The sequence below is a fragment of the Acipenser ruthenus genome, chromosome 14, assembly GCF_902713425.1.
Source record: "Acipenser ruthenus chromosome 14, fAciRut3.2 maternal haplotype, whole genome shotgun sequence".
Taxonomy (NCBI): domain Eukaryota; kingdom Metazoa; phylum Chordata; class Actinopteri; order Acipenseriformes; family Acipenseridae; genus Acipenser; species Acipenser ruthenus.
In genome coordinates, this window is record NC_081202.1 from 25076264 (window position 1) to 25091518 (window position 15255).

The following is a 15255-nucleotide window of genomic DNA, read 5'->3' on the forward strand; positions in this document are numbered from 1 at the left end:
TATATATATATATATATATATATATATATATATATATATATATATATATATATATATATATATATATATATAATTGCATGCCCCGGTAGCTCCGATATGGAGTCTTGCATGCCCCGCTAGCTACGATATGGAGTCTTTCCATCCACCTCCGGTTGCTTCATTCCGGAGGTGCATGCAATATATATATATATATATATATATATATATATATATATATATATATATATATATATATATATATATATATATATGCATGCCCCGGTAGCTAAAAGCTTAGTTACGGCTCTGGGCAAAACCAACGCCCTTGGCCAGTATACAATATTTTTCTCTATGCATTCTTTTCTGTTGAGCACTCTTGACACCGTTGAAACGGTGAGTCTCGGGTCGCCTGCGGATACATAGTCCAATCATTGCGTCTGAACCTGGTGTGTAATCCCAAGGTAACTGCTCACTTTTAACACGATTTAAGACGTTAATTCACGTTTTAAGTAATACAGTGTCCCCTTCAAACATGTTAAAGGAGAGATTCGGAAATAACATTCAAACCTATGCGCGAGTAAATACCATCCTAACTCCTAACATCCAAAAAAAAAATGAAAAAAGAAAAAAAATAACAATAATATATATATATATATATATATATATATATATATATATATATATATATATATATATATATATATATATATATATATATATATATAATTGCATGCCCCGGTAGCTCCGATATGGAGTCTTGCATGCCCCGCTAGCTACGATATGGAGTCTTTCCATCCACCTCCGGTTGCTTCATTCCGGAGGTGCATGCAATATATATATATATATATATATATATATATATATATATATATATATATATATATATATATATATATATATATATATATATATATTTGCATGCCCCGGTAGCTAAAAGCTTAGTTACGGCTCTGGGCAAAACCAACGCCCTTGGCCAGTATACTACTATGCATTCGTATCTAGCGGTATATCGTAGCTAGCAGTATACCGGCTCTTAAGGTAGCTTGTGTTGGAGCAGCAGGACAAGCTCGCCATCCCGCCCGCTGCTCACAAAAACACAACGCACCCAGGGGAGAGATACCATGGTAAATAGGTAACCTATTTACCATGGTATCCCTCCCCTGCGGCGGCTGCTCTTGATCTCCGGCTGCTCTTGATCTCCGTGAACACACCCGCTGTCACATTGAAGCGCTTGAAAACACAGCACAACATTCCCTAATAAAACTTGCAATGCATTATGACTTCAAAGGTATGGCTTTAAGTCTATGACATTATTATTTATTGATTTTATTTTGTTTTATTTCTTTGATCACCAACTGCCACGTCAACACACTCGTTTATTTATGCAGTACTCCTGACGAACTTCACCAATTGACCGCATCGTACCGGCTCTTAAGGTAGCTTGTGTTGGAGCAGCAGGACAAGCTCGCCATCCCGCCCGCTGCTTTCCTGCATTACTACTCACGAAAACCGTTCGCCGAAACAAAAATAGGTAAATAGGTAACCTATTTACCATGGTATCTCTCCCGGGTGCCTTGTGTTTTGCGCCGGCTGCTCTTGATCTCCGTGAACGCACCCGCTGTCTCCAAACCTTGCAGAGCAGCACATTGAAGCGCTTGAAAACACAGCACAACATTCCCTAATAACACTTGCAATGCATTATGACTTCAAAGGTATGACTTTAAGTCTATTACATTATTATTTATTGATTTTATTTTGTTTTATTTCTTTGATCACCAACTGCCACGACAACACACTCGTTTTTTTATGCAGTACTCCTGACGAACTTCACCCATTGCCCGCATCGTACCGGCTCTTAAGGTAGCTTGTGTTGGAGCAGCAGGACAAGCTCGCCATCCCGCCCGCTGCATTCCTGCATTACTGCTCACCAAAATACAACGCACCCAGGGGAGAGATACCATGGTAAATAGGTAACCTATTTACCATGGTATCCCTCCCCTGCGGCGGCTGCTCTTGATCTCCGGCTGCTCTTGATCTCCGTGAACGCACCCGCTGTCACATTGAAGCGCTTGAAAACACAGCACAACATTCCCTAATAACACTTGCAATGCATTATGACTTCAAAGGTATGGCTTTAAGTCTATGACATTATTATTTATTGATTTTATTTTGTTTTATTTCTTTGATCACCAACTGCCACGACAACACACTCGTTTTTTTATGCAGTACTACTGACGAACTTCACCCATTGCCCGCATCGTACCGGCTCTTATGGTAGCTTGTGTTGGAGCAGCAGGACAAGCTCGCCATCCCGCCCGCTGCATTCCTGCATTACTGCTCACCAAAATACAACGCACCCAGGGGAGAGATACCATGGTAAATAGGTAACCTATTTACCATGGTATCCCTCCCCTGCGGCGGCTGCTCTTGATCTCCGGCTGCTCTTGATCTCCGTGAACGCACCCGCTGTCACATTGAAGCGCTTGAAAACACAGCACAACATTCCCTAATAACACTTGCAATGCATTATGACTTCAAAGGTATGGCTTTAAGTCTATGACATTATTATTTATTGATTTTATTTTGTTTTATTTCTTTGATCACCAACTGCCACGACAACACACTCGTTTTTTTATGCAGTACTACTGACGAACTTCACCCATTGCCCGCATCGTACCGGCTCTTAAGGTAGCTTGTGTTGGAGCAGCAGGACAAGCTCGCCATCCCGCCTGCTGCTTTCCTGCATTACTGCTCACCAAAACACAACGCACCCAGGGGAGAGATACCATGGTAAATAGGTAACCTATTTACCATGGTATCCCTCCCCTGCGGCGGCTGCTCTTGATCTCCGGCTGCTCTTGATCTCCGTGAACGCACCCGCTGTCTCCAAACCTTGCAGATCAGCTCATTGAAGCGCTTGAAAACACAGCACAACATTCCCTAATAACACTTGCAATGCATTATGACTTCAAAGGTATGGCTTTAAGTCTATGACATTATTATTTATTGATTTTATTTTGTTTTATTTCTTTGATCACCAACTGCCACGACAACACACTCGTTTTTTTATGCAGTACACTCTTAGAAAAAAGGGTACAATATAGAACCCTAAAAGGTTCTATCTGCTGGTATAGATTTGGAACCATTTTGAAGTGCTATATGGAACCTTTTAAAATGGTTCTTTGGAAGAACCCTGCATTAGAGGTTTAATAAAGAACCACCATGGTTCTTATATTAATGGTATAATACAGAACCATATTGGTTCCTCTGAAGAACCTTCTATTGAGGTTTAATATAGAACCATAAGAGTTACACTATTAAACCTTACAATTAACATTCTATGGAGGGTTGTTTGGTTCATCTGAGAAAAAACAAATGTATACCTTTAAGAGCTCTTCACATCCTTTAGAATCCCACAACCTCAGAAGTGTAAGTGCTTTGATAAATCACTCAATTCAGGATGCCAACAATTTATTTATTAAACATTTATATAACAATTTATTGTTTTTACAGGTTAAACCATTAGAGTAGTTTCAGTTTCAGGTTTAGTTATATACAGTTTTACACAGTTTTATTCAACCTGTGTGTTTTTAATAATTAAACCATATTATTTACACAGTGAAAAAAGGGTCTCGCAGCAAACTGGAAAATAAATCTATGCATCCCACAGATTTTCCTGAAACTTACACAAAATACATTTTCAAGAACATGTATAGACCTTGAAAAACAGGGATAAAATGTATATTGAAACTGATGAACGTGGGTTTCTTTTTTCTTATTCATTTTTTGGTGGCACAAATTAGAAGAGCTACAGTACAGTATTTAGATCAGATCTTATTATGAGTTTATGATATCTATAAATTAAGACTGAATGTTTATTAGTTTTTTGAGATCAAAACTTCTATTAAAAACAATTTACATTTGTTATAAACAATTAATTTTCTAATCAGCCATTTACATTTAAAATAAATACTTTTTTTGATATGTACAATTACATTTTTATATCAAACATTCTGTTTTTGTAATCAAATTAAATAGTTGACACAATAAATTCATTTAATTTCAGATTAAATGTTAAAATGGCATTCCATCAGATCAATATAATTATTCCCCAAGTAAAAGTGCAGTTATTTGACTGTACATCTTTAACACTGGCAAAGGTACTTTGTCAGAGGTACTCAGCTTCATGAAGTACCTTTCCATGAAAGTCAGAAAATTTTTTAGAGCTTTAGGATACTCAATGCCCAAGGAAAAATAAAGAGAAAAAATACATTCAACAGCAAGGGTGATATCCATTCCTGGATAATCACTGAGTATCTCAATTCCATCAACACAAACAGAGATGTCATCTGCTGCCAATGGGCTTGTTGTTCCCTTGAAAACGATAGTTGGCGTAGGTGATGGTGGTACCTGTATAGATTTTAAAATAATAATAATAATTAATAACTTTATTCAACAATAAATTATGTGAAATTGTACTTCAGCAGCATCTCACCATACCTACAAGCAGTGGCGGCTCGTGTGGTGGGGCTGCGGCTACTTTAAAGGGATTTCGTAATATTCCTCCCTTTAAAAACATTTTAACTGTCGGATCTCACTTAAAACAGCGAGGAACGTCTTAAACTCCTGTTAATTGCCTACAAGTCTCCCTCATAATTCATTAAGTACACATTTATGGCAAGCCAAATTAAGAGATACCTTTAAATATTTAACAGATATCTTTAAATATTTCAAAATATCCTTAAATCAGTTGAATATATCTTAAAATATTTTGAAATAATTAGAGATATCTTAACATATTTTAAGATATCTCAAAATGGTTTACAGATATCAGGAATTAATTTGGAGATATCTCAAACTCATTTTGAGATATCTCTAAATGATAATTTGACTTTGTATTTAACATTGAAAACATCAATTCAGTTAAGCTACATTTAAAAAGTAGAGCTCAATTAACTTACTTGGTCAACAACAAACAACAGATTTTCCCTCTCTCGAAACAAAGCTGGCAACAGCAACAATGCAGCATTCATTCTCAGTCCTACAAATAGGGTATCAGATCATATACAAAGTACAAAGCAAACGGAAGAATGTTGAGCAACCTTGGTCTGAGAGGTACAGGATATTTGGCTTTGCATTCCACCAGTGCTCTCAGTTACATTCATGAATTCATTATTTGCTAAACTGCACAGATAAAGAATAGTTTAAATGATTTAAAGGTACCTAAAAAAACACACACAAGACTGTAGCTCTCCAGGACCAGGACTGACCACCACTGATACAAACGTTATTGTGGATTGGAGCAAAAAAATGTTAAGAACAGTATCAACAAAGTTTCTAAAAATCTGTTCATGCAGGTTTTTCGCATTGGTTTTTATGCCCCTGTGAGAGTTAAATACCAGCTATCTTCCCCATGAAATATTATGCTCTAAGTGTATGAAATGAAGTTGCATCATTTTCTGTTTAATAGTTATTTATAGATCCTATTCTGAGATAGGTCAAAACAATTTGATGTACAATAAATATTTCTTATACATTACCATTTTCCTGTGTCTTATCTGAAGCATCTTCAATGTAGGACATCACAGTAGTTAGAAGATGCCCACTAGAAAGTCTGAAAATAGGATCTACCATTCTGGATAGGCCACTCATTAGGTTCCGTTCCAAGTTTACTCCAAAACGTAGTTCTACTTCGTGCAACAGCTAAAATACAGATGCTAAAGTTATTATTATATTTATTTATTTATCATATGCCTTTATCCAATCTTATTGTATTACTTGTATTGTAACGCTTGAAATGTTTTTGCTTACGATTGTAAGTCGCCCTGGATAAGGGCGTCTGCTAAGAAATAAATAATAATAATAATAATCCAAGGCGATATACACAGCTGTAAAAAAGAGTTGAATACTTACAAATAATGTAGTAGTTAAAAAAATCAATAAATAAAACAAAATCAAACTAAACTGAATGCGAGCAGAAAGAAGATGCATGGGAAAAACCAGGAGCAGTGGAGTTTTGTAAAAGCTGGAGCAGGTGGATTGCTGATGCAGAAAGGTCACCTAGGAGGACTAATTAAAGTGATTATACATGCTTATAACTAAAAATATTAATTTCTGATCAATCACCATAGTAGAATAAAAACTAGTACCTACCAGTTTAGGATGCTTTAGGAATGGAAACAGACCAAGAACTTCTTCAGTGGACTTCTTCTCCATCATTCTTTCCCGAGTGTGTACAGTTCTATTCATGCTGTCACATATGGCTTCAATGTTCGGCCTCAGTTTCGTTATTTCTTTTCTTATGGAGTCCAAGTGTTTGGCAATACTATGCTCGTCTTCTCCTGGGAACTCCTCACTTTGCATCTGCAATATGTATCATAACATTAAGTAATTCAATACTTAAGATCAGGCATTTACTGCATGTATTCTCTGTGCTTTTCTTTACTCTGGAAAAATGCTAAAGATCAAGTACTCTCCATGAAAGCCAATTAGCTAATAAACTACACAATCGCATGTATGTACATGCTCACTTTTAACACGATTTAAGACGTTAATTCACGTTTTAAGTAAAACAGTGTCCCCTTCAAACATGTTAAAGGAGAGATTCGGAAATAACATTCAAACCTATGCGCGAGTAAATACCATCCTAACTCCTAACATCCAAAAAAAAAAGAAAAAAGAAAAAAAATAACAATAATATATATATATATATATATATATATATATATATATATATATATATATATATATATATATATATATATATAATTGCATGCCCCGGTTTCTACGATATGGAGTCTTGCATGCCCCGCTAGCTACGATATGGAGTCTTTCCATCCACCTCCGGTTGCTTCATTCCGGAGGTGCATGCAATTTATATATATATATATATATATATATATATATATATATATATATATATATATATATATATATATATATATATGCATGCCCCGGTAGCTAAAAGCTTAGTTACGGCTCTGGGCAAAACCAACGCCCTTGGCCAGTATACAATATTTTTCTCTATGCATTCTTTTCTGTTGAGCACTCCTGACACCGTTGAAAAGGTGAGTCTCAGGTCGCCTGCGGATACATAAGTCCAATCATTGCGTCTGAACCTGGTGTGTAATCCCAAGGTAACTGCTCACTTTTAACACGATTTAAGACGTTAATTCACGTTTTAAGTAATACAGTGTCCCCTTCAAACATGTTAAAGGAGAGATTCGGAAATAACATTCAAACCTATGCGCGAGTAAATACCATACTAACTCCTAACATCCAAAAAAAAAATGAAAAAAGTAAAAAAAATACCAATAATATATATATATATATATATATATATATATATATATATATATATATATATATATATATATATATATATATATATATGCATGCCCCGGTAGCTAAAAGCTTAGTTACGGCTCTGGGCAAAACCAACGCCCTTGGCCAGTATACAATATTTTTCTCTATGCATTCTTTTCTGTTGAGCACTCCTGACACCGTTGATATGGTGAGTCTCGGGTCGCCTGCGGATACATAAGTCCAATCATTGCGTCTGAACCTGGTGTGTAATCCCAAGGTAACTGCTCACTTTTAACACGATTTAAGACGTTAATTCACGTTTTAAGTAATACAGTGTCCCCTTCAAACATGTTAAAGGAGAGATTCGGAAATAACATTCAAACCTATGCGCGAGTAAATACCATCCTAACTCCTAACATCCAAAAAAAAAATGAAAAAAGAAAAAAAATAACAGTAATATATATATATATATATATATATATATATATATATATATATATATATATATATATATATATAATTGCATGCCCCGGTAGCTCCGATATGGAGTCTTGCATGCCCCGCTAGCTACGATATGGAGTCTTTCCATCCACCTCCGGTTGCTTCATTCCGGAGGTGCATGCAATATATATATATATATATATATATATATATATATATATATATATATATATATATATATATTTGCATGCCCCGGTAGCTAAAAGCTTAGTTACGGCTCTGGGCAAAACCAACGCCCTTGGCCAGTATACTACTATGCATTCGTATCTAGCGGTGTATCGTAGCTAGCAGTATACCGGCTCTTAAGGTAGCTTGTGTTGGAGCAGCAGGACAAGCTCGCCATCCCGCCCGCTGCTCACAAAAACACAACGCACCCAGGGGAGAGATACCATGGTAAATAGGTAACCTATTTACCATGGTATCCCTCCCCTGCGGCGGCTGCTCTTGATCTCCGGCTGCTCTTGATCTCCGTGAACACACCCGCTGTCACATTGAAGCGCTTGAAAACACAGCACAACATTCCCTAATAAAACTTGCAATGCATTATGACTTCAAAGGTATGGCTTTAAGTCTATGACATTATTATTTATTGATTTTATTTTGTTTTATTTCTTTGATCACCAACTGCCACGTCAACACACTCGTTTATTTATGCAGTACTCCTGACGAACTTCACCAATTGACCGCATCGTACCGGCTCTTAAGGTAGCTTGTGTTGGAGCAGCAGGACAAGCTCGCCATCCCGCCCGCTGCTTTCCTGCATTACTACTCACCAAAACCGTTCGCCGAAACAAAAATAGGTAAATAGGTAACCTATTTACCATGGTATCTCTCCCGGGTGCCTTGTGTTTTGCGCCGGCTGCTCTTGATCTCCGTGAACGCACCCGCTGTCTCCAAACCTTGCAGAGCAGCACATTGAAGCGCTTGAAAACACAGCACAACATTCCCTAATAACACTTGCAATGCATTATGACTTCAAAGGTATGACTTTAAGTCTATTACATTATTATTTATTGATTTTATTTTGTTTTATTTCTTTGATCACCAACTGCCACGACAACACACTCGTTTTTTTATGCAGTACTCCTGACGAACTTCACCCATTGCCCGCATCGTACCGGCTCTTAAGGTAGCTTGTGTTGGAGCAGCAGGACAAGCTCGCCATCCCGCCCGCTGCATTCCTGCATTACTGCTCACCAAAATACAACGCACCCAGGGGAGAGATACCATGGTAAATAGGTAACCTATTTACCATGGTATCCCTCCCCTGCGGCGGCTGCTCTTGATCTCCGGCTGCTCTTGATCTCCGTGAACGCACCCGCTGTCACATTGAAGCGCTTGAAAACACAGCACAACATTCCCTAATAACACTTGCAATGCATTATGACTTCAAAGGTATGGCTTTAAGTCTATGACATTATTATTTATTGATTTTATTTTGTTTTATTTCTTTGATCACCAACTGCCACGACAACACACTCGTTTTTTTATGCAGTACTACTGACGAACTTCACCCATTGCCCGCATCGTACCGGCTCTTAAGGTAGCTTGTGTTGGAGCAGCAGGACAAGCTCGCCATCCCGCCCGCTGCATTCCTGCATTACTGCTCACCAAAATACAACGCACCCAGGGGAGAGATACCATGGTAAATAGGTAACCTATTTACCATGGTATCCCTCCCCTGCGGCGGCTGCTCTTGATCTCCGGCTGCTCTTGATCTCCGTGAACGCACCCGCTGTCTCCAAACCTTGCAGATCAGCTCATTGAAGCGCTTGAAAACACAGCACAACATTCCCTAATAACACTTGCAATGCATTATGACTTCAAAGGTATGGCTTTAAGTCTATGACATTATTATTTATTGATTTTATTTTGTTTTATTTCTTTGATCACCAACTGCCACGACAACACACTCGTTTTTTTATGCAGTACACTCTTAGAAAAAAGGGTACAATATAGAACCCTAAAAGGTTCTATCTGCTGGTATAGATTTGGAACCATTTTGAAGTGCTATATGGAACCTTTTAAAATGGTTCTTTGGAAGAACCCTGCATTAGAGGTTTAATAAAGAACCACCATGGTTCTTATATTAATGGTATAATACAGAACCATATTGGTTCCTCTGAAGAACCTTCTATTGAGGTTTAATATAGAACCATAAGAGTTACACTATTAAACCTTACAATTAACATTCTATGGAGGGTTGTTTGGTTCATCTGAGAAAAAACAAATGTATACCTTTAAGAGCTCTTCACATCCTTTAGAATCCCACAACCTCAGAAGTGTAAGTGCTTTGATAAATCACTCAATTCAGGATGCCAACAATTTATTTATTAAACATTTATATAACAATTTATTGTTTTTACAGGTTAAACCATTAGAGTAGTTTCAGTTTCAGGTTTAGTTATATACAGTTTTACACAGTTTTATTCAACCTGTGTGTTTTTAATAATTAAACCATATTATTTACACAGTGAAAAAAGGGTCTCGCAGCAAACTGGAAAATAAATCTATGCATCCCACAGATTTTCCTGAAACTTACACAAAATACATTTTCAAGAACATGTATAGACCTTGAAAAAGCTGAGATAGAATGTATATTGAAACTGATGAACGTGGGTTTCTTTTTTCTTATTCATTTTTTGGTGGCACAAATTAGAAGAGCTACAGTACAGTATTTAGATCAGAGCTTATTATGAGTTTATGATATCTATAAATTAAGACTGAATGTTTATTAGTTTTTTGAGATCAAAACTTCTATTAAAAACAATTTACATTTGTTATAAACAATTAATTCTCTAATCAGCCATTTACATTTAAAATAAATACTTTTTTTGATATGTACAATTACATTTTTATATCAAACATTCTGTTTTTGTAATCAAATTAAATAGTTGACACAATAAATTCATTTAATTTCAGATTAAATGTTAAAATGGCATTCCATCAGATCAATATAATTATTCCCCAAGTAAAAGTGCAGTTATTTGACTGTACATCTTTAACACTGGCAAAGGTACTTTGTCAGAGGTACTCAGCTTCATGAAGTACCTTTCCATGAAAGTCAGAAAATTTTTTAGAGCTTTAGGATACTCAATGCCCAAGGAAAAATAAAGAGAAAAAATACATTCAACAGCAAGGGTGATATCCATTCCTGGATAATCACTGAGTATCTCAATTCCATCAACACAAACAGAGATGTCATCTGCTGCCAATGGGCTTGTTGTTCCCTTGAAAACGATAGTTGGCGTAGGTGATGGTGGTACCTGTATAGATTTTAAAATAATAATAATAATTAATAACTTTATTCAACAATAAATTATGTGAAATTGTACTTCAGCAGCATCTCACCATACCTACAAGCAGTGGCGGCTCGTGTGGTGGGGCTGCGGCTACTTTAAAGGGATTTCGTAATATTCCTCCCTTTAAAAACATTTTAACTGTCGGATCTCACTTAAAACAGCGAGGAACGTCTTAAACTCCTGTTAATTGCCTACAAGTCTCCCTCATAATTCATTAAGTACACATTTATGGCAAGCCAAATTAAGAGATACCTTTAAATATTTAACAGATATCTTTAAATATTTCAAAATATCCTTAAATCAGTTGAATATATCTTAAAATATTTTGAAATAATTAGAGATATCTTAACATATTTTAAGATATCTCAAAATGGTTTACAGATATCAGGAATTAATTTGGAGATATCTCAAACTCATTTTGAGATATCTCTAAATGATAATTTGACTTTGTATTTAACATTGAAAACATCAATTCAGTTAAGCTACATTTAAAAAGTAGAGCTCAATTAACTTACTTGGTCAACAACAAACAACAGATTTTCCCTCTCTCGAAACAAAGCTGGCAACAGCAACAATGCAGCATTCATTCTCAGTCCTACAAATAGGGTATCAGATCATATACAAAGTACAAAGCAAACGGAAGAATGTTGAGCAACCTTGGTCTGAGAGGTACAGGATCTTTGGCTTTGCATTCCACCAGTGCTCTCAGTTACATTCATGAATTCATTATTTGCTAAACTGCACAGATAAAGAATAGTTTAAATGATTTAAAGGTACCTAAAAAAACACACACAAGACTGTAGCTCTCCAGGACCAGGACTGACCACCACTGATACAAACGTTATTGTGGATTGGAGCAAAAAAATGTTAAGAACAGTATCAACAAAGTTTCTAAAAATCTGTTCATGCAGGTTTTTCGCATTGGTTTTTATGCCCCTGTGAGAGTTAAATACCAGCTATCTTCCCCATGAAATATTATGCTCTTTATTTATAGATCCTATTCTGAGATAGGTCAAAACAATTTGATGTACAATAAATATTTCTTATACATTACCATTTTCCTGTGTCTTATCTGAAGCATCTTCAATGTAGGACATCACAGTAGTTAGAAGATGCCCACTAGAAAGTCTGAAAATAGGATCTACCATTCTGGATAGGCCACTCATTAGGTTCCGTTCCAAGTTTACTCCAAAACGTAGTTCTACTTCGTGCAACAGCTAAAATACAGATGCTAAAGTTATTATTATATTTATTTATTTATCATATGCCTTTATCCAATCTTATTGTATTACTTGTATTGTAACGCTTGAAATGTTTCTGCTTACGATTGTAAGTCGCCCTGGATAAGGGCGTCTGCTAAGAAATAAATAATAATAATAATAATCCAAGGCGATATACACAGCTGTAAAAAAGAGTTGAATACTTACAAATAATGTAGTAGTTAAAAAAATCAATAAATAAAACAAAATCAAACTAAACTGAATGCGAGCAGAAAGAAGATGCATGGGAAAAACCAGGAGCAGTGGAGTTTTGTAAAAGCTGGAGCAGGTGGATTGCTGATGCAGAAAGGTCACCTAGGAGGACTAATTAAAGTGATTATACATGCTTATAACTAAAAATATTAATTTCTGATCAATCACCATAGTAGAATAAAAACTAGTACCTACCAGTTTAGGATGCTTTAGGAATGGAAACAGACCAAGAACTTCTTCAGTGGACTTCTTCTCCATCATTCTTTCCCGAGTGTGTACAGTTCTATTCATGCTGTCACATATGGCTTCAATGTTCGGCCTCAGTTTCGTTATTTCTTTTCTTATGGAGTCCAAGTGTTTGGCAATACTATGCTCGTCTTCTCCTGGGAACTCCTCACTTTGCATCTGCAATATGTATCATAACATTAAGTAATTCAATACTTAAGATCAGGCATTTACTGCATGTATTCTCTGTGCTTTTCTTTACTCTGGAAAAATGCTAAAGATCAAGTACTCTCCATGAAAGCCAATTAGCTAATAAACTACACAATCGCATGTATGTACATGCTCACTTTTAACACGATTTAAGACGTTAATTCACGTTTTAAGTAAAACAGTGTCCCCTTCAAACATGTTAAAGGAGAGATTCGGAAATAACATTCAAACCTATGCGCGAGTAAATACCATCCTAACTCCTAACATCCAAAAAAAAAATGAAAAAAGTAAAAAAAATACCAATAATATATATATATATATATATATATATATATATAATTGCATGCCCCGGTATCTCCGATATGGAGTCTTGCATGCCCCGCTAGCTACGATATGGAGTCTTTCCATCCACCTCCGGTTGCTTCATTCCGGAGGTGCATGCTATATATATATATATATATATATATATATATATATATATATATATATATATATATATATATATATATATATATATATGCATGCCCCGGTAGCTAAAAGCTCAGTTACGGCTCTGGGCAAAACCAACGCCCTTGGCCAGTATACAATATTTTTCTCTATGCATTCTTTTCTGTTGAGCACTCCTGACACCGTTGAAACGGTGAGTCTCGGGTCGCCTGCGGATACATAACTCCAATCATTGAGTCTGAACCTGGTGTGTAATCCCAAGGTAACTGCTCACTTTTAACACGATTTAAGACGTTAATTCACGTTTTAAGTAATACAGTGTCCCCTTCAAACATGTTAAAGGAGAGATTCGGAAATAACGTTCTAACCTATGCGCGAGTAAATACCATCCTAACTCCTAACATCCAAAAAAAAAATGAAAAAAGAAAAAAAATAACAATAATATATATATATATATATATATATATATATATTTGCATGCCCCGGTAGCTCCGATATGGAGTCTTGCATGCCCCGCTAGCTACGATATGGAGTCTTTCCATCCACCTCCGGTTGCTTCATTCCGGAGGTGCATGCAATATATATATATATATATATATATATATATATATATATATATATATATATATATATATATATATATATATATATTGCATGCCCCGGTAGCTAAAAGCTTAGTTACGGCTCTGGGCAAAACCAACGCCCTTGGCCAGTATACTACTATGCATTCGTATCTAGCGGTATATCGTAGCTAGCAGTATACCGGCTCTTAAGGTAGCTTGTGTTGGAGCAGCAGGACAAGCTCGCCATCCCGCCCGCTGCTCACAAAAACACAACGCACCCAGGGGAGAGATACCATGGTAAATAGGTAACCTATTTACCATGGTATCCCTCCCCTGCGGCGGCTGCTCTTGATCTCCGGCTGCTCTTGATCTCCGTGAACACACCCGCTGTCACATTGAAGCGCTTGAAAACACAGCACAACATTCCCTAATAAAACTTGCAATGCATTATGACTTCAAAGGTATGGCTTTAAGTCTATGACATTATTATTTATTGATTTTATTTTGTTTTATTTCTTTGATCACCAACTGCCACGTCAACACACTCGTTTATTTATGCAGTACTCCTGACGAACTTCACCAATTGACCGCATCGTACCGGCTCTTAAGGTAGCTTGTGTTGGAGCAGCAGGACAAGCTCGCCATCCCGCCCGCTGCTTTCCTGCATTACTACTCACCAAAATACAACGCACCCAGGGGAGAGATACCATGGTAAATAGGTAACCTATTTACCATGGTATCCCTCCCCTGCGGCGGCTGCTCTTGATCTCCGGCTGCTCTTGATCTCCGTGAACGCACCCGCTGTCACATTGAAGCGCTTGAAAACACAGCACAACATTCCCTAATAACACTTGCAATGCATTATGACTTCAAAGGTATGACTTTAAGTCTATTACATTATTATTTATTGATTTTATTTTGTTTTATTTCTTTGATCACCAACTGCCACGACAACACACTCGTTTTTTTATGCAGTACTCCTGACGAACTTCACCCATTGCCCGCATCGTACCGGCTCTTAAGGTAGCTTGTGTTGGAGCAGCAGGACAAGCTCGCCATCCCGCCCGCTGCATTCCTGCATTACTGCTCACCAAAATACAACGCACCCAGGGGAGAGATACCATGGTAAATAGGTAACCTATTTACCATGGTATCCCTCCCCTGCGGCGGCTGCTCTTGATCTCCGGCTGCTCTTGATCTCCGTGAACGCACCCGCTGTCACATTGAAGCGCTTGAAAACACTGCAATGCA

At 36.8% G+C, this 15255-nt stretch overlaps 2 protein-coding genes across 2 annotated transcripts; both read right to left on the reverse strand.

Moving 5' to 3' along the window:
* Positions 1-3449: 3449 nt before the first annotated feature.
* LOC131697430 (uncharacterized) lies at positions 3450-6609 on the reverse strand. The gene is made up of 4 exons (XM_058986207.1): positions 6133-6609; positions 5520-5682; positions 4941-5020; positions 3450-4389 (listed from the first exon to the last, which is right to left on the reverse strand). Exons 1-4 carry the CDS (start codon positions 6340-6342, stop codon positions 4084-4086), a joined length of 759 nt encoding a protein of 252 aa, XP_058842190.1. The 5' UTR covers positions 6343-6609; the 3' UTR covers positions 3450-4083.
* Positions 6610-10591: 3982 nt separating this feature from the next.
* LOC131697361 (uncharacterized) lies at positions 10592-13231 on the reverse strand. The gene is made up of 4 exons (XM_058985442.1): positions 12755-13231; positions 12142-12304; positions 11603-11682; positions 10592-11051 (listed from the first exon to the last, which is right to left on the reverse strand). The coding sequence occupies exons 1-4, from the start codon at positions 12962-12964 to the stop codon at positions 10746-10748; spliced, it is 759 nt and encodes a 252-aa protein (XP_058841425.1). The 5' UTR covers positions 12965-13231; the 3' UTR covers positions 10592-10745.
* Between the last annotated feature and the right edge of the window lie 2024 nt (positions 13232-15255).